General features: G+C 37.9%; 1 protein-coding gene across 3 annotated transcripts in view; it reads right to left on the reverse strand.

Moving 5' to 3' along the window:
- The window catches only part of WDR19 (WD repeat domain 19), a 94,122-nt gene that overhangs the window by 30,118 nt on the left and 41,567 nt on the right, over window positions 1-22,437 (reverse strand). For all 3 annotated transcript variants that reach the window (XM_050790331.1, XM_050790332.1, XM_050790333.1), the window contains 12 exons: window positions 21,456-21,603; window positions 21,121-21,325; window positions 17,868-18,027; window positions 17,547-17,657; window positions 14,933-15,042; window positions 9,458-9,515; window positions 5,517-5,657; window positions 5,353-5,435; window positions 4,466-4,549; window positions 2,775-2,921; window positions 2,037-2,161; window positions 118-230 (listed from right to left, as the gene is read on the reverse strand). In XM_050790331.1, the coding sequence (XP_050646288.1) occupies window positions 118-230; window positions 2,037-2,161; window positions 2,775-2,921; window positions 4,466-4,549; window positions 5,353-5,435; window positions 5,517-5,657; window positions 9,458-9,515; window positions 14,933-15,042; window positions 17,547-17,657; window positions 17,868-18,027; window positions 21,121-21,325; window positions 21,456-21,603 (1,485 nt within the window). The remainder of the gene's footprint in view (window positions 1-117; window positions 231-2,036; window positions 2,162-2,774; window positions 2,922-4,465; window positions 4,550-5,352; window positions 5,436-5,516; window positions 5,658-9,457; window positions 9,516-14,932; window positions 15,043-17,546; window positions 17,658-17,867; window positions 18,028-21,120; window positions 21,326-21,455; window positions 21,604-22,437) is intronic.

Raw genomic sequence — 22,437 nt, forward strand, 5'->3', positions numbered from 1 at the left:
GAAGATTTCAGAGTTAGCTCTGAGATTTCAAATCTGAGTGGGAGTTACTGGCATTTACATATATTTCCTACAATTATTCCTGCGTAGTCAGTGTATATTTTCTTGGCAAATACTAACTCGTGAATATTGGCCACACAGCAAGAAGAATTTTCCAGCCTGAAGATATCTCTTTTCTCCTTCAAAGTATAAGGCAATGCTTTGATAGTCTTCATTAGTAGTGTCTTCAGAACCTATAACAGAAGTTTACTGAGTAAAATATCTGAGCAAAATTTGTTTACCCTTTATTGCTAACCTGAAAATAAAATCTAAGAATGAGTGATCTAAAAATAGGTGATTAAAAACTCCTAACAGCAAACATCAATGTAATTATTAATGTCTGTTTTCGTCACAAAACATACCTATCACAATTACCCCAAATATTGACTCTGTTCCATCTTTTTTTTTAACTCTAAATGTGATCCAGGAGAGGAAATTATAAGGTTTTTGTTAGCAATACAAATGGAATCCATCCCTCTCAGCAATGCCTGGTTTAAACAATAGTCTGTATATTTGTCAGACAAGTAGGGAAGATGACATTCGAGTAGCCAGTAGATGCTGGTTAAAGATATGACTGTTTTTCCTTTGGCTTGGGGCTTAAATACATTAAGCATAGAGGAAGAAGGACCCCCAAAGCTGCTGGAATTCCAATTCATTGTTTACATTTACCTATGGGAGTTGGGGCCCAATAGAATACTAAAGTATAACAACCACCCTGTGCCTCCAGCTGGGGGAAAAGGAGGTTTATAAGAGAAAGGCATAAAGCAAAGTGGGCAAAAGTATGTGTGTGTTTTGAAGGTGGGAGGAGGCACACACACACACCCTTAATATACACACCTGATATAAGATAAATCATGTTCTTATAAACTTAGAAAAATTGCTTTAGTGAAATGGTGGTGGTAACATTAGGACAGAAATGTCATCTGTCAAGTTAAGCATTGGCAATTCTAAAGTTGCCTATCTGTACTTCCTTTTTTTTTTTTTTTAACTCTATTTTCTCTAATTATCTTAATGACTTCACAAGAAGTCATTTGGGAAGCCAAAGCATCCCAAGAAGCTTTACCTAATTTGTTTCCTTGAAGACTGAAATAAATATTTTCTTGTGAATCCTAACATCAATTCTTATGGTCATTTGGTGAATTATAAAAAACAAAATAACACAAAAGAACAAATATTTTATGATTCCACTTATATGAGGTACCATGAATAGTCAAATTCATAGATACAGAAAGTAAAATCGTGCTTACCAGGGTCTAGAGAAAAGAGGGCAATGGGGAATTATTATTTAATGGGTACAGAGAAAGTCTGGGATGATGAAAAAGTTTTAGAGATGGACAGTGGTGATGGCCACATAACAACATGAATGAATGTACTAAATTGTACACTTTTAAATGGAAATTTTATGTTATATATATTTTAGCACAATAAAACAAAACAAAACACAAACAACATTATGTATGGTCCATGAAATGAAAATTTGAAAATTATTTCAGTAGTTTCTAAAAATAATTGCAAACATGAGAAGAAAACCTCTAAGCAGGCATTCCCAGAATATCAAATTCTCCTTTGGACTGTCCAAATCTTTGAAAAACACATCTTGGGTATATCACTCTTCATCATTTGTAACTCGATTTTTAAATGAAAATATTTACATTTTCAAAAATCATCCTGCATTTTCTATCACCTTCATTTTGAAATCTTTGATTTACTACTGGCTGATAAATAGCAGGATTTGGGAAATCTAGCCTCTCTTGGAATTCACACAGAAAGACCCTTAATTTTTTAAAATAGTCCTTTTTAACAATACCATCTCACCTTGAAGTAGCAGGGATCTTCAAATCCAACACATAACATAGATACATGTGTGTCTATGTATAAATGATAAACATTTACACCAAGTGCATTCTTGTATGTATACCAATCTGATAATTAGATCATAAGCGACAAAGTGTTTTTATGATAAACATCTTGAAGAGAACTAGGGAAAAAATGATATTTACCAATAATATCTGCATAGATTTCCATTTTGTTGTGTTGCTGAGCCAGTGTGAAAGCTTCATTGTTACATTTGGACATGACAAGAAACTGGATGGCAGACCCATAGTCACCAAGCTGTAGAAAAAACCTGAAGCAAAGTACTTTCTTTAATTAGCTAGACTCTTATATGAGTTTGTGATTTATAAAATTTTTCAACCAGGGGAAACCATTTAAAAATCAAAATTTATTAGATAAATTGCAGTTCTTTTTTTTTTGAAATGGGGTCTCACTCTGTCACCCAGGCTGGAATGCAGTGGCGCAATCTCGGCTCACTGCAGCCTCCGCCTCCTGGGTTCAAGCGATTTTCCTGCCTCAGCCTCCCAAGTAGCTGGAACTACAGGCATGCACCACGACACCCAGCTAATTTTTTGTATTTTCAGTAGAGATGGGGTTCACCATGTTGGCCAGGCTGGTCTTGAACTCCTGATCTCAGGTGATCCATCCATCTTGGTCTCCCAAAGTGCTGGGATTACAAGTGTGAGCCACCACACCCAGCATGCAGTTCTATATTATATGCTTACACTTGAAAGACATACTCTTGTCTGCTGACCACAACAGCCTTTGAATTTAAATACTTAGACCTGATAAAAAAAATAAAGACTAAATATTCCTTTTGAATTAATATATTTGATGATAGAAGGTGGAGGCTTACTTTTATGGTTAGTTTTTGAAAGTCCAAAAATATTAATGTATTATGTTACCTGGCTACCATTTTGGCTCCATCCGGAGACTGGGTCTCTCTAACAATACTGACAGCTTTTTCAGGATTATTGAGGTGATCCAGATAGATGCGGATTACACTTTGCCATTGTTTTGCATTCTCATAAGCCACAACAGCTTCTTTGTATCTGTAAAAACATAGCTCAGATAAACTTTTTTTAACACTGTCAATCTGGGGAGAAAATGTTGATAAGTGTTTAGGACACTTTTTCATGTTATTGATGGTGACTGCTTATTTTTCCTGAACTTCTTTTTCCTTTAACAGAAAAATACCAGGAACCATCCCACTAAAATGCTCTTTTTAGGAATTTGATAAATGAGCAGTAAAATATCAATATTAAATTGTATTTTCCCATCTGAATCAAAGCCATATATTTTTTTACATTTTACTGCTTTTTTTTTTTTCCTTTTAAGTAGGAAGATTATAATAGTAATATAGAAAACATAGAAAGTGTAGATTTTTTTTCACAATTATAGATACAGCTTCATGGTGATATATAAAACCTTTACATATCCTCAGTCACAAAGCTCATACCTTTGTGTTGACCTCCAGATAGAGCTCAGGACCCCTCTTCAGTTCCTGACCGGCTCTCAGCTCCCTCCATTTCAACAAGACATTCGGTGTATATCTCTATTTCCTAAAGCTACTTTTCTAAAAGTGCAGGGTATTAAATCTCCTTTAAAAGTTTCTTAGTAGATATTTCCAAGTTAATTTCCAGAGGCTATAGAAAGTTACACTTCTTTAAAATTTTTTTTTTTTTATTTTTAAACTTGTTGTAGAGATGGGCTCTCTCTCTGTTGCCCAGGCTGTCCTCAAACTCCTGGCCTCAAGTGATCCTCCTGCCTTGGCCTCCCAAAGTGCAGGGATTCCAGGTGTAAGCCACCATGCCCAGCCCAAAAGTTACATTTCTATTAGTTGTGTACATATAAGCATATTTTGACAACATGGTTATTAGTTTAAAATAAGTATTTCCAAATATGGCAGGTTGCCTTAATTTAATTACTATTAGTGAGGTAGAACCTTTTCATGTTTACATCAAATGCAATTTCATAATTGTATTTCCTCCTCTGGCACTTGTGTTCTTGTCTTTAGCCCATTTTCCTATTAGTGTCTTTGAGTTTCTTGTATTAAGTAGTGGGAGATCTTTGTATGTTTAGGATATTAACTATCCATTGCTATATTTTAACTGTACTACAATAGAGTTATAAATTTTTAAATACAGTTAAAATATAGCAATGGATAGTTAAGCAGCTTAAACAAGCTTAAACAAGCAGCCCTATGTGGCTTCAGCAAGCAGCTGTATGTGTGGAATTCATGTTTCTTCACTTTTTTTTCCCCCTGCATCTGTGATTTATACAATAATAATCCTCCTTAATAAAATAACAATCACTTTATTTTCATGCCATATTATATCAAAATTTCAACTTCCACTATAAAACCCTCAAATAAAAAGAGATATTAATCTATATTTGAGTATATAAAGGAAACACTGAGATATATGAGGTACAGGAGGATTTTAATAGTCTGGCACTTCAGGCCAACAAAGGATTAAATAAAGGTGTTTTCTGTCTTTCTCTACTTTGCCTTTCTTACAGGGTTGCAAATATCAATGGTTAATTTGTAAGGCTTATATTACTTTAAATCGGTATAAATTTGAGAAAGTGTACAAACCTTCCATCTGCTTCCTTGGCTTTGGCATACTGCAAATGGATCTTAGGAGAAGAAACGTGGGGCAGAAGATCACCAACTTTTGCCCTGGAAAAGTAGGTCCAGGAGAACAATATGAGTACCATGTTCACTCCAAAAGTAGCCTGCTATAACCAAATGTTAGGTTTTAGGATGCAAAAAACAGTTATTACTATCTTTCAAAAATCTTGGTTCCTGGCAGGATGCAGTAGCCTGTAATCCCAGCACTTTGGAAGGGTGAGGCGGGCAGATCACCTGAGTTCAGGGGTTCAAGACCAGCCTGGACAACATGGTGAAATCCTGTCTCTACTAGAAAAATAAAGTACAAAAATTAGCCAAGCATAGTGGCGGCATGTCTGTAATCCCAGCTACTCAGGAGGCTGAGGCAGAGAATTGCTACAACCCAGGAGGTGGAGGTTGCAGTGAGCTGAGATCGTGCCACTGCGCTCCAGCCTGAGCAACAGAGTGAGACTCTGTCTCAAAGAAAAAAAAAAAAAAAAAAAAAAAAAAAAAAAAGAAAATCTTGGCTCCTATGGGTAAAAGCTGATTTAATTGCTGTTTCTCCTAACACCCACTCCACTCCCACCCCCAAGGGTAGGAAAATGGTTAGTCCATTAACTCTGTTAGGACAAGGGGGTTTTTGTTTTTTCCTACTAAGGATTTCTCCACACCAAACCAGGAGAATGTGCTATTCTTTGGAAAAAGAACTATTAATATGAACTTATCTAAGGAGAACAAAAGAGATGAAGGGCAGGTCTAGATAGGGGAACAGAATGGACAGGGAGAAAGCATTGCAAGGAGGCAAGTGGGGAGACCCCAGAGGCACATTCATTTCCAATCCTGTTCAGAAACAAACCGCAGGCAGCTCTTACCAATTCTTAGAGCGGATGTAAACAGATGCTGCTTTGTCATAGTAGAGACCTTTTTCATACAGCTGGGCTGCTTCTGAAAATTGCTAAAATAAGACAGGATTATTAAAATACTAAGTTATTATGTACAAAAGACCATATGAATATTGATGCAGACAAAAGAGGACCTTCATATTCTCCAATATGGCTCCACAGTCTCTTTTAAGGACCCTGCTGGGATGCTTGAGGGCTTGGTTAACCCCTCGACGTATGTCTCCCATTCTTATGGACATCTGGGCCACTCCAGCCAGACAAGCTTCATCATGTTCCTGCAATCACAAGGCAAATACTAACAAATCAGATTCTAACTTAACACCATGTGTTTAAGAAAGAACAATGAATTTAACTCTAAAATGAGTCCAAAGGTTATGGTTTACTTTTATCTTTTCAGGGAAGTCTCATGATTTTAAAATAACACTTGGGTCTTTTTTTTAAAAAAACCAGCTATTACAAAATTATATTTTGTTCTGTGAAAGCCTAGATCAACTTCATGCTTAAGACCAAATTTTTACTATCCCTCATATATCTTGACCTTTTCCTTTTCTTTTTTTTTTGAGACGGAGTCTCGCTCTGTTGCCCAGGCTGGAGTGCAGTGGCGTGATCTCTGCTCACTGCAAGCTCCGCCTCCTGGGTTCAAGCCATTCTCCTGCCTCAGCCTCCCGAGTAGCTGGGACTACATGTGCCCACGACCACGCCCGGCTAATTTTTTGTATTTTTTAGTAGAGACGGGGTTTCACCGTGCTAGCCAGATGGTCTCGATCTCCTGACCTCGTGATCCGCCTGCCTTGGCCTTCCAAAATGCTGGGATTACAGGCATAAGCCACCGTGCCCGGCCACCCTCATATGTCTTTTTGGTATAAAATTTTATATAAGAAGTAATATACTGGCTATATAGCATAAATGCTATGAATAAAATTAAGAAGAAAACCATTTATCAAATTGCAGATTTCTCTATGAGGCATGATTAAACATAAAAACTTTGTTTCTTTAGTAATTGTTAAATTCATTAAAGATACCAAAGACAGCTAAAGAACTCACCAAATAACTAATCTCTACTAGTAAGATATAATGTCAGATTATATTTTATCTAAAGCAGCATGTCTAGTAAAATTTTCTGTGATGAGAGAAATGTTCTATATCTGCCCTGTCCAATATGGTAGCTACTGAGTATTTGAAATACGGCTAGTGTAACAGAGGAATTGAATTTTAAATTTTATTTAACTTTAAATAATTTAAGTAGACACATGTGGCTAGTGGTTACTGTATTTGATGGTGCAGATAAAGAATGAACTAAAATTGATGTAGCCAGACAAAGAAAATGTCAAAAACCTAAGAGATAAATGAGCAAAGGAAATGATCAGACAATTCATTAAAAAATACAAGTGGAAACAAAATACAATTGGCCAATAAATAAAAACATGCTCAACTTCACCAATAATCAAATATACATAAAATAAAATATCTTTATTTGCTTACAGAATTGGTAGAGATAAAACAACTGATAACATTCAGCTTCGCTGAGAATGAAGGGGGCACTATCATACATGGAGTGTGTGTGAATCACTACAATTTCTTTTGAACAGCAATTTAGCCATGTCAAAAATGAAAAGTACACTTTGTAACCTAGAAATCTAACTTATAGGAAAATATTCTTCAGAAATACTATCATAGGTAGCTAAAGATACATGTACTAAGTAGAATATTCATTGTAGTGATTTTTAAAAATGAATTTAATTTTTTAATTTTTATTTTTTAATTTAAAAAAGTTGTTGTTTTTTTAAAGAGACTGGGTCTCATTCTACTGCCTAGGCTGGAGTGCAGTGATGCAATGCTACCATACCCAGCTAATTTTTTATTTTTAAATTTGTAGAGATGGGCCAGGCGTGGTGGCTCAAGCCTGTTATCCCAGCACTTTGGGAGGCTGAGGTGGGCAGATCACTTGAGGCCAGGAGTTCAAGACCAGCCCGGCTAACATGGCAAAACTCTGTCTCTATCAAAAATACAAAAATTAGTCAATTATGGTGGCACATGCCTGTAATCCCAGCTATTCAGGAGGCTGAGGTACGAGAATCACTTGAACCCAGGAGGTAAAGGTTGCAGTTAGCCAGGATGGCACCACTGCACTCCAGCCTGGGTGACACAGTGAAAGACCGTCTCCAAAAGAAAAATAAACAAATGAATTTGTAGATATGGGGGTCTTGTTTTGTTGTCCAGGCTGGTCTTGAACTCCTGGTGTCAAGCATTAGTTAGACTCACTTTTCTTTTTTACTTTCTTTTTTGAGACGGAGTTTCCCTCTTGTTGCCCAGGCTGGAGTGCAATGGTGCGATCTCAGCTCACTGCAACCTCTGCTTCCCGATTCAAGTGATTCTCCTGCCTCAGTTACCCGAGTAGTTGGGATTACAGGTGTGTGCCACCACACCTGACTAATTTTGTATTTTTAGTAGACATAGGGTTTAACCATGTTGGCCAGGCTGGTCTCCTGATCTAAAGTGATCCACTGGCCTCGGCCTCCCAAAGTGCTGGGATTACCAGCATGAGCCACTGTGCCCAGTCCTGGACCCACTTTTTTTTTTTTTTTGAGACACAGTCTCACTGTGTTGTCCAGGTTGGGATGCAATGGCACGATCTCGGCTGACTGCAACCTCCGCCTCCTGGGTTCAAGCGATTCTCTCTGCCTCAGCCTCTCGAGTAGCTGGGATTACAGGCGCCCATCACCATGGCTGCTAATTTTTGTATTTTTAGTAGAGATGGGGTTTTGCCACATTGGCCAGACTGGCCTGGACTAACTTTTCATGTTAACATATTTTGGTGATTTTTCAAATTAGCTATCATGAGGTTGCATTACTTTTGTAATAAAAATGCTATATATAAAACGGAAAGTCAAAAGATTTTCAACCTTCACAAGACATCACCTAACTTAAAAACAGTAATTATTATTATAAATCTTAGCTTTTTAAGCTAGAATTCTGGGATGGGAAAAAGAGGTAGCATAGTGGGTCATGCTTTCCAGGGTCATCTTGAAAGATACAGTATGAGACAGAAATGGCAGAACAACGTTTTATGGATTGGGAATTCACTTTCAAAATGGTTACTGAAACTTTTTTTTTTCTTTCTTTGAGATGGAGTCTTACTCTGTCACCCAGGCTGTAGTGCAGTGGCACGATCTTGGCTCACTGCAACCTCCACTTTCTGGGTTCAAGCAATTCTTCTGCCTCAGCCTCCCGAGTAGCTGGGACTACATGCGTGTGCCACCATGCCTGGCTAAGTTTTGTATTTTTTTTTAGTACAGACGGGGTTTCCCCATATTGGCCAGGCTGGTCTTGAACTCCTGACCTCGTGATCTGCCCACCTTGGCCTCCCAAAGTGCTGGGATTACAGGTGCGAGCCACCGCGCCCGGCCTACTGAAACTTTTAAAAAGAGCAAAAGGAAAAAGCTTATGAAAATCATAGCCTGTAGGTAAGAAAGGATACAAATCTTATTTCCAACTTTACTTAGACTTATATTAAGAATGTAAAACTTATCAGACTGATAAAAATATTGTCTTCGTCAGATTTTAAGAGCTTGAAGTGTTTTAAAATGATTTAACTATTTCCTTGCAAGGTTGTTAGTAAACCAAAGAAAAGGCTCACCTGCTAGATATGAAATATAATACAAATAAGACCATGATTTTTAAAAATGAAACTGGGCCGGGCGCGGTGGCTCAAGCCTGTAATCCCAGCACTTTGGGAGGCCGAGACGGGCGGATCACGAGGTCAGGAGATCGAGACCATCCTGGCTAACACGGTGAAACCCCGTCTCTATTAAGAAATACAAAAAAAAAAAAAAAACTAGCCGGGCGAGGTGGCGGGCGCCTGTAGTCCCAGCTACTCGGGAGGCTGAGGCAGGAGAATGGCGTAAACCCGGGAGGCGGAGCTTGCAGTGAGCTGAGATCCGGCCACTGCACTCCAGCCTGGGTGACAGAGCGAGACTCCGTCTCAAAAAAAAAAAAAAAAAAAAAAAAAAAAAAAAATGAAACTGAAAATGAACCCAAAGATAATTAGGCATATCTTATCTTTATCCAAGGTTACCTTATTGTCACCTGTTATTCCTTTCTCATAATGAGCCAAAGCATTTACATAATCACCCCTGAAAAAAAAAAGAGTGACTTTTAATATTTATTTTAGAATTTTATTTACATACACTTTTTCCTTTTTTTTGTTTTCTTTTTTTTAGAGACAGGGTCTTACTCTGTTGCCCAGGCTGGAGTGCAGTGGCACAATCACAGCTCACTGTAGCCCCGACACCTCACTGGCTCAAGTGATCTTCCAGCCTCAGCTTCCTGAGTAGTTGAGACTACAGGCATGTGCCACCATGCCTGGCAAATTAAAAAAAAAAAAAAAATTTGTAGGGACAAGGTCTCACCATGTTGCCAAGGCTGGTCTTGAACTCCTGGGCTCAAATGATCCACCACCTCGGCCTCCCAAAGTGCTAGGATTACAGGCATGAGCCACCACTGGGGAGTAGTAGATCAATTTACAAATACAGGATTTAAAGGATAATCTTTGTCATTGAGTTGCTTAAGCTCACAAAAGATGTGGAACACTACAGATGCATTCTTTCAAAGTGCAGTATGTCATTATCTTACTACTTAAAAAGTAATTATTAAGCTGGGTTATGCTATACTGTAAGGTACTTACTGTGTGGTATGCTAGGCATTTTGAGGAGCTACATTAATTTTCTTTTTAAATTCCAGGGTACATGTGCAGGATGTGCAGGTTTGTTACATAGGTAAACATGTGCCATGGTGGTTTGCTGTACCTATCAACCCATCACCTAAGTGTTAAGCCTAGCATGTATTAGCTTTTTTTTCTGATAAGAAGCTACATTACTTTTATTGGCTACTTTTGGTTAATTATCTCCTTTGGGGCACTAAATGACAATCACGTGACGATAAAACACTTTTTTTTTTTTTTAACCAAAAGCCCAGTATTTACAAGAATATATATTGAGGGAATCTAGAGGGCCATCAATTTATTAAAGGGTAGAAGTGGAGGAATACATTGGGGATTATAGTGCTGAGGGCCCTGGTTCTTATACCGAGAAAAAGTATTAATATACATGATATAAATAATATTCCTGGGCCAGGCATGGTGGCTTACGCCTGTAATCCCAGCACTTTGGGAGGCTGAGGCACACGGATCATGAGGTCAGGAGTTCAAGACCATCCTGACCAACGTGGTGAAACCCTGTATCTACTAAAAATACAAAAATTAGCTGCGTGTGGTGGCATGTGCCTGTAATCCCAGCTACTCGCGAGGCTGAGGCAGGAGAATTGCTTGAACGCAGGAGGTGGAGGTTGTAGTGAGCTGAGATTGCACCACTGTACTCCAGCCTGGGTGACAGAGCAAGACTCCATCTCAAATAATAATAATAATAATAATAATAATAATAATAATCCCTTCCTGTGACTGATGCTAACATGGATCTGCATATACAGAAGACTTTTATTATTTCAACTTATTTTCATTGTTTGGGATAGAATGAATCAGTGATTTGCCTAAGATACTTTTTGGGATCTATCTTCCTCTAAGAAACCATCTTCTCCAGAATAAATTAATCAGCTCTGAAATGGCATGATTTGAGATCTACCTTATCACTACTTTATCAGCTTAGACAAGTTACTAAACCTCTCTAAGCCTCATTCACTTTCCTCATCTATTAATGTAGAAGGACATTTTTGGAAAAGGAGCTGTTCTGCGGTTGAGAACTTTCTTTTGTTCAGCCTAGGACTCCATAGTCAGCAATATTCCTAAATGGAAATTTCCAATACAGACCTGATTACATCAACCAAGCTAGGGATTTTTCCTGAGAATAGGGAAGAGACATCCTCAGGAGATATCCCTAGCTCAGCTGATGTAATCCATTGAGTAGACAGTTCCTCCCACAGGAGCCTGAGGTTTTCCTTGGGCAAGCTAAATTAATACTTTGGAACTCTCACTTTATTTTTTGTTATTTTAGCTCACTGGATTATTTATTATTTTATTTTAAAGCTCTCATATGGAACTAGCTCATTAGTTTAATCCCAGACTTTAGTAAGTTAAATCTCACCTAGACCTGATAGACTGGCCCTGCTTTGATCTAATCAAGGTCTTGGATGCATAATGAAACAGACGGTTGAAATCGAACACAGGCCTAGGGTCTTAGGTGTCAAAGTCAGTAGCTGGTGGCTATTCAGGTATTTGATGACAATGAACTATACTTAAGTTAGTTCCCATTATCACAAGGAAATTCCTTCAGACTGTTGGGGGCTAGAGTGTGTGTACACTAGGGTCTGAAGATCTGCATACAAATATCAGTGAAAGCTTTGAGAATCGGTGGCTTCACAGTCAAGTGGTGAGCAGAAAGGGTTAGAAACGACAACACGCAGGCTTTCAACTGACTTCAGTTCATCTGACCATGAGACATGTTTGAGAATTTGTTACAACACTTCAAATTTTCCTGAAGGAAGTGAAAAATCGAAGTGTTCTGGATGGTCCAACGGCTTACTGGGGTGTCTGTACTCCGACAGGGCATGGTGGATCATCTTTTCTCCTTAGCACAGAAGTTTTATATTCTAAGACTCAGTCATCCTCAGGATGCAGATGGAGGGCCAGGGGACCGGGGCCCTGTCTCTTGTGTTACGTACAAAGATTCCAACGTGCACTTTTTGGTATATGCATTTATAAGGAACAGAAATGTGGCAAACTTCATCAGATTGATTAAGAAGAAATAAAATCTCTAAAATGTTTTTAATCTGTAGAACAGAAAACTTGAAAGAAGATACCATGTTTAGAAATGAAAGAGTACTTTTCTTTTTTTGAAACAGGGTCTTGCTCCACTGCCTAGGCTGGTGTATAGTGGCGTGATCACAGCTCACAGCAGCCTCAACGTTCTGGGCTCAAGTGATCCTCCCACCTTAGCTTCTCCAGCAGCTGGGACTGCAGTCACGTGAGCCCAGGCTTGGCTTTTTTTTTTTTCTTTGTAGAGACAAGTTCTCATTATGTTGCCAAGGCTGGTCTCACACTCCTGAGCTCAAGCAGTCTTCCTTCCTTGGCCTCTCAAAGAGCTAGGATTATAGGCATGAGCCACCATGCGTGGTACAGAGTACTTTTTGATAGAGTAACTCCTACAACATGAATTTATGTGTCAGTATTCTCAATGAATCCAAAGTCTCTATGACAGTAAAGTAGAACTATGTGAAATGTTTTTAGAAAAAAATCAAATGTTATAACTATATTTTCTTTGTTTAAAGACAAATCTTTTTCCATATTTTAATATTTTTGAATGTTGGAATGTATCATAATAAATGTCAAAATGTCTGGTTGTCATTACACATACATGTACAAACTTATATTTGCAAATGAATTATTCATTTATTTTCTCTGCAGATATTTACATTGGTAGCACCAACCATGGCTGAATGTTAACTTAAAACTGGATCCTAAATGCCTCTAAAATTACACTTCGATGCAACGCTGCAATAAAAATGTATAGTCTGTCAATTAAGACTATTGACAATTAAGAGGGTCTAGCAATTAAGGGCACTAGAAAATTCTAAATTTCTCAGAATAGATTATGGAATTTCCAAAGGCAAGAGAGATTTGTGACTCCTATTCATGCATCATGAAGGACTATTACTCAAGCCCTCAATATCCTCCTGGGAAGAGCTTTTGGCTTGAATTGCAATACCAATTGTCTAATTTTCATACACATGAAACTCAAAAAACTATAATTAAAAAAATCATTTAGTTAAAAAAATGTATGTATCTGTGAAGTACAAGTGTAGGTCTTTGTGTGCATATATTGGGTACTGGTGAAGTCTGGACTGTTAGTGTACTCATACCTGAATAGTGAAAAATGCACCCAGTGGGTAATTTTTCAACCCTCATCCACCCTCCCACCTTTTGGAGTCTTCAGCGTCTATTATTCCTCTCTGTATGTCCTTGTGTACCCATGGTTGAGCTCCCACTTATGAAGGAAAACATGCAGTATTTGATTTTCTGAGTTACATCCCTTTGGCCTCCAGTTCCATCCACGTTGCTGCAAAAGACACAATTCATTCTTTTTTTATGGCTGAGCAGTATTCTGTGGTGTGTGTGTGTGTCTGTGTGTGTGTGTACACCACATTTCCTTTCTCCAGTGCTCTACTGATGGACACTTAGGTTGATTCCTTACCTTTGCTATTATGAATAGCGTTGCAATAAACATATGAGTGCAGGTATCTTTTTGATGTAACGATTTCTTTCCCTTTGGGTATACACTCAGTAGTGGGATTGCTGGGTTGAATGGTAGTTCTAGTTTTAGTTCTTTGAGAAATCTCCATACTGTTTACCATAAAGGTTCTATTAATTTACATTCCTATCAACAGTATATAAGCATTCCCTTTTCTCCACATCCTTACCAACATCTATTATTTTTAGATTTTTTAATAATAGCTATTCTGACTGGTGTAAGATGGTATTTCATTGTGGTTTTAATTTGCATTTCTCTGATGATTAATGATATTGAACATTTTTTCATATTTTTATTGGTTGCTTATATGTCTTCTTTTGAAAAATGTCTATTTATGTCCTTTGCCCACTTTTTAATGAGGTTATTTGTTTTCTTCTTGTTGAGTTGTTTGAGTTCCTTGCAGATTCTGGATATTCGCTTGCTATTGGATGCATAGTTTGCAAATACTTTTTCCCATTCTGTTGGTTGTCTATTTGCTCTGCTGATTGTTTCTTTTGCTGTGCAGAAGCTTTTTAGTTTAAGTCCCATTTGTCTACTTTTGTCAGAAAAAACTATAATTCTAAGCAAATAGAAAATGTAGACCAAACCTTGGTGTTTTTCACTATGGTTTGAAATTACAGAGCAAATCCTCAAAGTGTTAAAGGAGGTCAGAACCATGAACATAAGTTAGGAAAAGCAGTGTGATGCTATGCATAGTTGTTGATGGCCACATGTGATTAAAAACAATATTTAGGCTGGGCACAGTGGCTCACGCTTATAATCCTAGCAGTTTGGGAGGCTGAGTTGGGAGGATCACTTGAGCTCAGGAGACCAGCCTGGTCAAGATGGTGAGACCCTATCTCTCTAAAAATTAAAAAAAATTTAAAAATTAGCCAGGCATTGTGATGCGTGCCTATAGTCCCAGCTACTGAGGAGGCTGAGATGGGAGGATCACTTGAGCACAGGAGTTCGAGGCTGCGGTGAGCTATGATCATACCACAGCACTCCAGCCTGGGTAACACAGAGAGATCCTGTCTCTATTAAAAATAATAATAAAATGATAATAATAACATTTAGATTCTAAATGCAGAAACAGCTTAGATCCAGACTTAGATTTTGATGCTGAAAACTTAAAGTGGATAATGCATGGATAAGACATTAGAAAAAACATTTTTCAGATATATAATTAATATAGTATTTTTTCTCTAAAAAAATTATTAAATCAATGGAGGGCCTTATCATTAATGGAAGTTTTGAACTAAAGATATTTGCAGTCATTGGCTACTGACTGAAATGTATAAAAACAGACTTACGCGAATTCAAGCTGAATAGCATATTCTTTTGATATAAAAGGAATCTGGTCTGGGGCCAAACGCTTTGCCAGTTGTAGAGCACTGTCCCAATGCTGTAAATCCCTTCTCATCTGTTAAGAAGAGAAAGACCTTAACTTTAAATGAGCAAAATTATTTTGCAAAGTTACCACCAAGAGCTAGTTTTAATAAAACTAATTACAAAACCTTTTTGTTTAAATAATGAAACTTGATCTTTACAATGATAATATATTACTATAGCATGCATTCTCAATAGGGTTGACAGAGCCCTGAAGAAGGCAAAAACTGATTCTTGGAGGGGCAAAAAAATCTTAGCTATTACAATGGTTTGTGGCCCTCCAAAACTCAATCTTATCTAACAAAATCTTAGTCTTTAGTATTTAATTTTTCTCAGTAGGGAGTAATCAAATTAAATTAATGTAATCAATTAAAGTTAATTTTTATTTTTAGAAGGTAGTGATTTTAAAAAGTTGAGAACACTTTGCTATAGGAATTGGTGTGTTTTTCTCAGAAAATCTGAAGCTATATCACAACACAAGTAATAGCAAATGTAACTAAAATGTAAATATATTTTCTTCCTAGTTCCTGTGGTCTTTTATCTCTGCCTGGTACATAATTGTAAATATAAACTAATCATTAAAGAATCTTTCAAAGTTCATTCCTCACTTTATTCATACTTTCCAAACAATAATAGCTAACATTTTTCAAGTGTCATTATCTGCCAGATACTGTTCTAGGGGATTAGCTTATTTATCTTTCATGACTACCCTTTTGCAACGTATTAACACTTTCTTGTATCCATTTTAGAGATCCAGAAACTGAGGCAGAGAGGCTCCTCTGTACATAAGGTTACACAACTGGTGCACCACGGAGCTGGGCAGCAGGGCTCTGCCTCTGAACTTTTCACCTGGTTAACTCATCAGCTTTCAAACTGAGGTTAAAGAGTAATCACCCCTCTCCATTATCAATCCATTACCTCAAATTCTTTCCAAGTCTAGCAGCACATGACCAGTGCCCACAGTTAAATGCAGAAGAGTTGAGATGACATCTTTCCCCTCAGTCATCGCAGCCATATTCCCATTTCAGTGAGTACTAATCCAAGTTTTGAAAACTTCTCAGGGTGTCCCAATTATCTTAAATAACACTGTAAAATTACCTACATTTTTCTTAAAAGTTAATTTAGTTCACTTAAAATTTAAAAATGAAAATTTGCTATAGAATGATTTGTAAAAGGAAAGCTGTAAAATTAATAAAAAATGCTTCCAAAACAACCTCTTTTACATAGTTGTAGAAACGAAAGTTTTAGGTGAAATAATATTAATGACTACAACAGCTAATGATATGTCTTTACTATTGATCATGCACTGTGCTAAAAGATCTCGTTCTCATTTGTAAATCTTTACAAATATCCCGTGAGCTAGATATTATTCTTCCTACTTTAAAGAAATAGGATCTAGGGCTCAAAAAGGTTAAATAACATGTCCAAGCTTACACAGAGCTGGAATTTGAACCCAGACATGTCTGACTGTGAAGTCTGCGCTCCTCACTGCAAGTCGATATGGCCACGCTTCCCTTCTTCCCTGCCCTTGAACTAACTAGGCCCTTCATCCTGCTCTAGGCCCTCTCCTGCAATGCTCACCTCTGGGAAACCAGTGATGGTACACTAGTCCTTAGCTCACCTCTTAATACACAACAGAATTTCACACAATAAGGATAAATGTGCCTCGGTTTTCCCATCTGGAAAACAGAGAAAAAACCAATCCTAACTCATAGGATTGTTGTGAGGGTTTAATGAGTTAATACCTGTCAAGTGCTTAGAAAAGTGCCTGGCCCACGTAAGCACTCAATATATGATGATATTTTTCCTTGTCTACGTTTTTGTAATTTACACAATCTGTTCTCTTCGGACACACTTAGATTTCAATTAGTAATGTTGTAATACCATGCATTTTATGCCTCCACAAAATGCAGAATAAACATATTTTTGAATTATGATTTTAATAAAAAATAATATAATTAATGAGTACTCAGGGGTTCTTAAACTGACATGTTTGAATTCTAGGAGGGGGAAGGCATATAGTGTCTGTGCTGAGAAATTTTAATTATATAGAAGGGGTGATCCTCCTTTGCATATTCTTATGTTCTTTCCTTTTTTTTTTTTTTTTTTTTTTTTGAGACAGAGTCTCCCTCTGTCACCCAGGCTGGAGTGCAGTGGTGCAATCTTGGCTCACTGCAACCTCTGCCTCACAGGTTCAAGCGATTCTCCTTCCCCAGCCTCCAAGTAGCTGCGATTACAGGCTCACTGCAACCTCTACCTCCCAGGTTCAAGCAGTTCTCCTGTCTCACCCTCCTGAGTAGCTGGGATTACAGGCACATGCCACCACGTCCGGCTAATTTTTGTATTTTTAGTTGAGATGAGGTTTCATCATATTGGTCAGCTGGTCTCAAACTTCTGACCTCAGGTGATCCACCCACCTTGGCCTCCCAAAGTGCTGGGATTAGAGGCGTGAGCCACTGCGCCAGGCCCCATTTTTTTCCCCCCCATTTCCCCACTGGATACCTCTTACACAATTTCCATTCTTATTTGCTGCCATACCTCCAGGGCAGCAATAGGACAGCTGGACGCAAGGTACAGGTCCTGAGCCAGGTTATAATCGTTGGTAAACATGGCAAGGTGTCCTGCCAAAAGATTGTAGTCCTCTATTCCCTACAAATAAAAGCAATTTTGATGAGAAAAAAATGTAAGAGTTTAACTTTTTTTTTTTTAAAGGACTTTGATCATTAGAAGTGGTAATATTCTATCGATTCACTTGTTTAAGAGTTAGGTAAGATTAAACGGAAAAAGTTTAGACTGCATTTAACTTAAAATAGCATTTAAATCTTAACTTACTTGATAATTCTATAACATGCTGTTTACCTTTATTTGTTCCAAGGACATCACCATGCCAACATTTCCAATTCTCCGATAAACACGGATTGCAAACTCCACTTCCATGTGATGTAGACAAGCTCTGGCCAACTCATTCCAGGCAGCCTCATCATTCAGAATCCTGCACATTTCCCAAGCATCAGAGAACCTGGGATGTAAGTACATAAGCTTAATCAGAACGCTCCACTTGCCACGTTAGGCAATTTTCAGACTACATGTTATCTAACAGTGTGCCCCAGATAAACTGTCTAAAACATTTCTTAACCTGTAATCGTCATTTGCAAGTAATGAAAAGACACTTAAGCTTTCTTCCTTTGTGCAGATAAATGTTTTTCCCTGAATTTCTTTTATCAATCTGAATCTACTCTGTAATCAGCCTACTCAATTAACAACTAAACTAATGCTATTCATTTATTTCTTTTTATTTCACACATAGATGAATATTATTTTTGTTCTCCATAAGTCTAATAAAATTAGTATTCTATTCCTATAAATTTAGAAGTTTAAAACAGGGGTCAGCAAACTATGGCTCATGGGCCAAATCTAGTCAGATGCTGTTTTGAAAATACAGCTTGAGTGGAACAAAGTCACTCATCAGCCCACTCTTTTTTTTTTTTTTTTGAAGACAGAGTCTTGCTCTGTCGCTCAGGGTGGAGTGCAGTGGCGCAATCTCACTTAACTGCAACCTTGGCCTCCCCAGTTTGTTATTCTCCTGCCTCAGCCTCCTGAGTAGCTGGGACTACAGGTTGCGCACTACCACGCCAGCTAATTTTTTGTATTTTTAGTAGAGATGGGGTTTCACCATGTTAGGCAGGATGGTCTTGACCTGCTGACCTCGTGATCCACCCGCCTTGGCCTCCCAAAGTGCTGGGATTACAGGTGTGTGCCACCGCACCCGGCCCAGCCCACTCTTTAATGGATTGTCTGTGGCCACTTTCCGGCTACAACAGCCAGCCTGAGTAGCTGTGATAGAGACCCTATGGCCCTTAAAGCTTGAAATATTTACCATTTGGACCATAACAGAAAAGGTTTTCAGACCTCTGGTTTAAAACATGAACATAAATGCCAATTAAACTTTTGGTGGAACCTCTACATGAGTGAATATATTACATTCATCTATCTATTCATTTATCCATTTATCTATTCACCTATTCATTTTTCCATCCAACACACATTTACTGAGCTCCTCTTATGTGCTTGGAAACATGACACAAAAATCAACCACAGTTGCTGTCCTTAAGGCAGTCACAATTGGGGAAGGTGGAAGAGACAGATAAGGAAACAAATGACTATAACACAGTTTGACAGAAGTAACTGAGTACTTACAATAGATAACTCTTGGTGCTAAGTCTTTTGCATAAATTCCCTTACCCTAATAACACTACCTACTAAGTATTATTATTATTTCTCCTTTAAAGATTAGGAAAGTGAGGCTTACAGATGTTAAAAGACTAGCCCAAGGCACACAGAGATAAGTGGTGTCATGCTCTTAACCACTGTGTATACTGCATCCTGGCTCTGAGGCAACACATCAGAAAGACCCCAAGCAGGACTGCCTGTGGTGGTGGGGAAGTCGGGGAAGGCTTCCTGGAGCAGCAGATGGCTCCACTAATTTCTGATGGGTAAAGAAAGAGGGGTTACTACATTCGGAGATAGCGAAAGGGCACTCCAGGAAGAATCATGAAATATATGCAATTTCAGCAGCCAGTGGAACAGAGAGGGAGTTGAGTGGAAACAGCTGAGCTGGTCTTAAATCATGAAGTGCCTAGTAGGTCATGGAGGTCCCCCAGGAATTTGGATTTGTTTGTAAAAGCAATAGGAAGTCGCTAAAGTATCTTGAGCAGGGAAATGAGGGGATCAAATCACATTTTCAAAAGTGTGTGGAGAACAGATGAGATCGTTATAAGGCTACTGGCAGACACAGCAGTTAGGAAGTGGAGAGTTACATTACACGTTATTCCAAGTGAGGGCCTGGGTAAAGACAAGGGAACACAGGAGGAGGAAAGGAGCTGGTGTATGTGTGTGTTAAGGCATGTGCATGTGTGATTAGAGTGAGGGAAAATAGGGGTCTGTGGAAATTGATGAGTTCAGTTTTAGAAAGGGCAAGTTTGAAGAGCTCATGGACTTCCAAGTACATATGACTGGAAGGTAGTTGTAAGTACAGGTTTAAGATAAAGACACAGATTTTAAAGTCAACTTCATATGGGTGGTATGTTGAGCCATGTTAAGCAGAGGAGATTTACTCAGGAAGAATAATTAGAGTAAGAAGAGAAGGAAACTCATGAGACCCCAATAAACAGCACATTTAAGAGAGGCTCAGAAGAATTAGAACGTCAAAGGAAATTCACAGTGGCTCTAGGAGATAAGAGAAAAAAACAGGAAAAGGAAATTACAAGCAAAGCAAAAATCAAACTTCATTATGATGAAATCAAGATATTGTTGACATAATTAGGTTTATTAGGATTTCACAATAACTGGGCTCTTTGGAAGCTTAGAAACTGTTTTGTTCTTACAGGCTTTCTTACAATAAAGTACTCATAATAAAAACAGCTTACTATCTTATCTGAGCCTCACAATACCCCTGTGAAATGAACAAGGGAAGTGCTGTTATCTCCATCTATTGAATAGGATTTGACATTTTATCAAAAAGACACCTGCACTCATATGTTTGCTGCAGCACTATTCACAATAGCAAAGTCATGGAATCAACTAAGTGTCCATCAACAGATGACTGGATTTTAAAACGTGGTGTGTATATACAGACATACACAACATGGAATACTACTCAGCTGTTAAAAATGAAATCATGTCTTTTGCAGCAATATGGATGGAATTCGAGGTCATTATCCTAAGTGAAATACCCCAAAGTCAAAAACTGCACGTTCTCACTTAGAAGTGGGAGATAAACAATGGGTACACATGGACATACAGGTGGAATAAGAGACACTGGAAACTCCAAAAGGTGGGACGGTGAGACGGGGTTGAGGGATAAAATACTACCTACTGGGTGCAGTGTTCACTATTCTGGTGATGGGTACATTAAAAGCCCAGACTTCACCATATGCACTATATCCATGTAGCACAACTGCACTTATATTTCCACATTTACAAAAAATAAAAAATATTCTTGCAAGGAGAAAGAATAAAGCAATAAAATAAGATAAAATAATTATAGGATTTGACCTTTAAAATCACAAAAGCAAACGAGAAGTTCCAAAAGAAGAAGTGTTTGAAAGCCTACCTTTTTAGCATTAAATTCTGTGCCAGCATTGGTCTCAGTTCGTCAGGCCCCGTATCTCTGAAGTTGCTGAGAAAGCCATAGGTGCTAAGGTAGATGTTGTTTACTTTTCCACTCTGTGTTTGGCAGGTCAACTCTCCATTATATAGCAGCAAAGGTTTATGAGCAAAAGGAACTTTGGTGCTACCAGCCAAAATAACCTTGGCTCCTACATTATAAAACAGAAATCTCAATGCTGAAAGCTAATACTCAGCACAAAAATCAGAAAGGCATGTTTTAATTTTACTGCAATGGGGAAATTCATTTGTCAGCAAATATACACAAAAGGGGTTTAGTACCTTGTATAGTGTCCTTGTGAAAGACATAAGTGTACACCTTATCATCATCATAAGCAATAAATACACCTTTATCCATTGGCCAGTTTTCCCAAAGAACACCTTTAATGGTTGGTGAAAAATCTGGAATCTCATAGGTAGTGTCATTAACCTACAAAATAAGATTTACAGATTTGCCCCAAGTCTGTACTTAAATCATTATCATTTGCCGTGGAGGAGGCCTGTTTGCAGCCTTAGCTGGCTTAGCTAAGTCATATTCAACTTAACATCACTCCAACAACAACAGGAAAGAAAGTTTCTTTTTCCATTCTTATCCTAGGTCTGGCTTGAAAAAACTATAGTTATTTGGAAAATCCAAGGTTTGATCTAAAATCTGGCAAATTTGTAGGAGAACGCACGAGTCTAGACACAAAGCTTCAGCTTAAGGAAAAAAAATTAAAGCTGCTCAAGATGACAGAAATTTAAACTATGAACACACTTGTACTTGTGTTTAGAAATTTTTCATAATACTGAGTATTTGATAATACTGGGTATTAAGAAACAAATTAATTCACATGATTGAAGTAAATTACACTAGGGATGCTTTATTTCAAAAGACTTCTCTAAAATGCATATCAACAAATATAAATATACAATCATCCCTCAATATCCATGAGGGATGGGTTCCAGGATCTACTACTGATAGCAAAACCCACAGATGCCCAAATCCCTGACCCATAAAATGGTGTAATATGTGTATAACCTGTGTACACCCTTCCTTATACTTTAAATCATCTCTAGATTACTTATAATACCTAATACAACATAAACGCCATGTAAATTGTTGTCATACTGTATTGGGAATATAGATAAGAAAAATTTTCTGCACAGGTTTAGCGTAGACAAAGCCATCCATTTTTCCTCTGAATATTTTTGATCCACAGTTGGTTGAATCCGTAGATGAGGAACCCACAGATTGGGTGGGCTGACTGTAATATCATACTAA

The sequence above is a fragment of the Macaca thibetana genome, chromosome 5 (genome assembly GCF_024542745.1).
Source record: "Macaca thibetana thibetana isolate TM-01 chromosome 5, ASM2454274v1, whole genome shotgun sequence".
NCBI lineage: Eukaryota > Metazoa > Chordata > Mammalia > Primates > Cercopithecidae > Macaca > Macaca thibetana.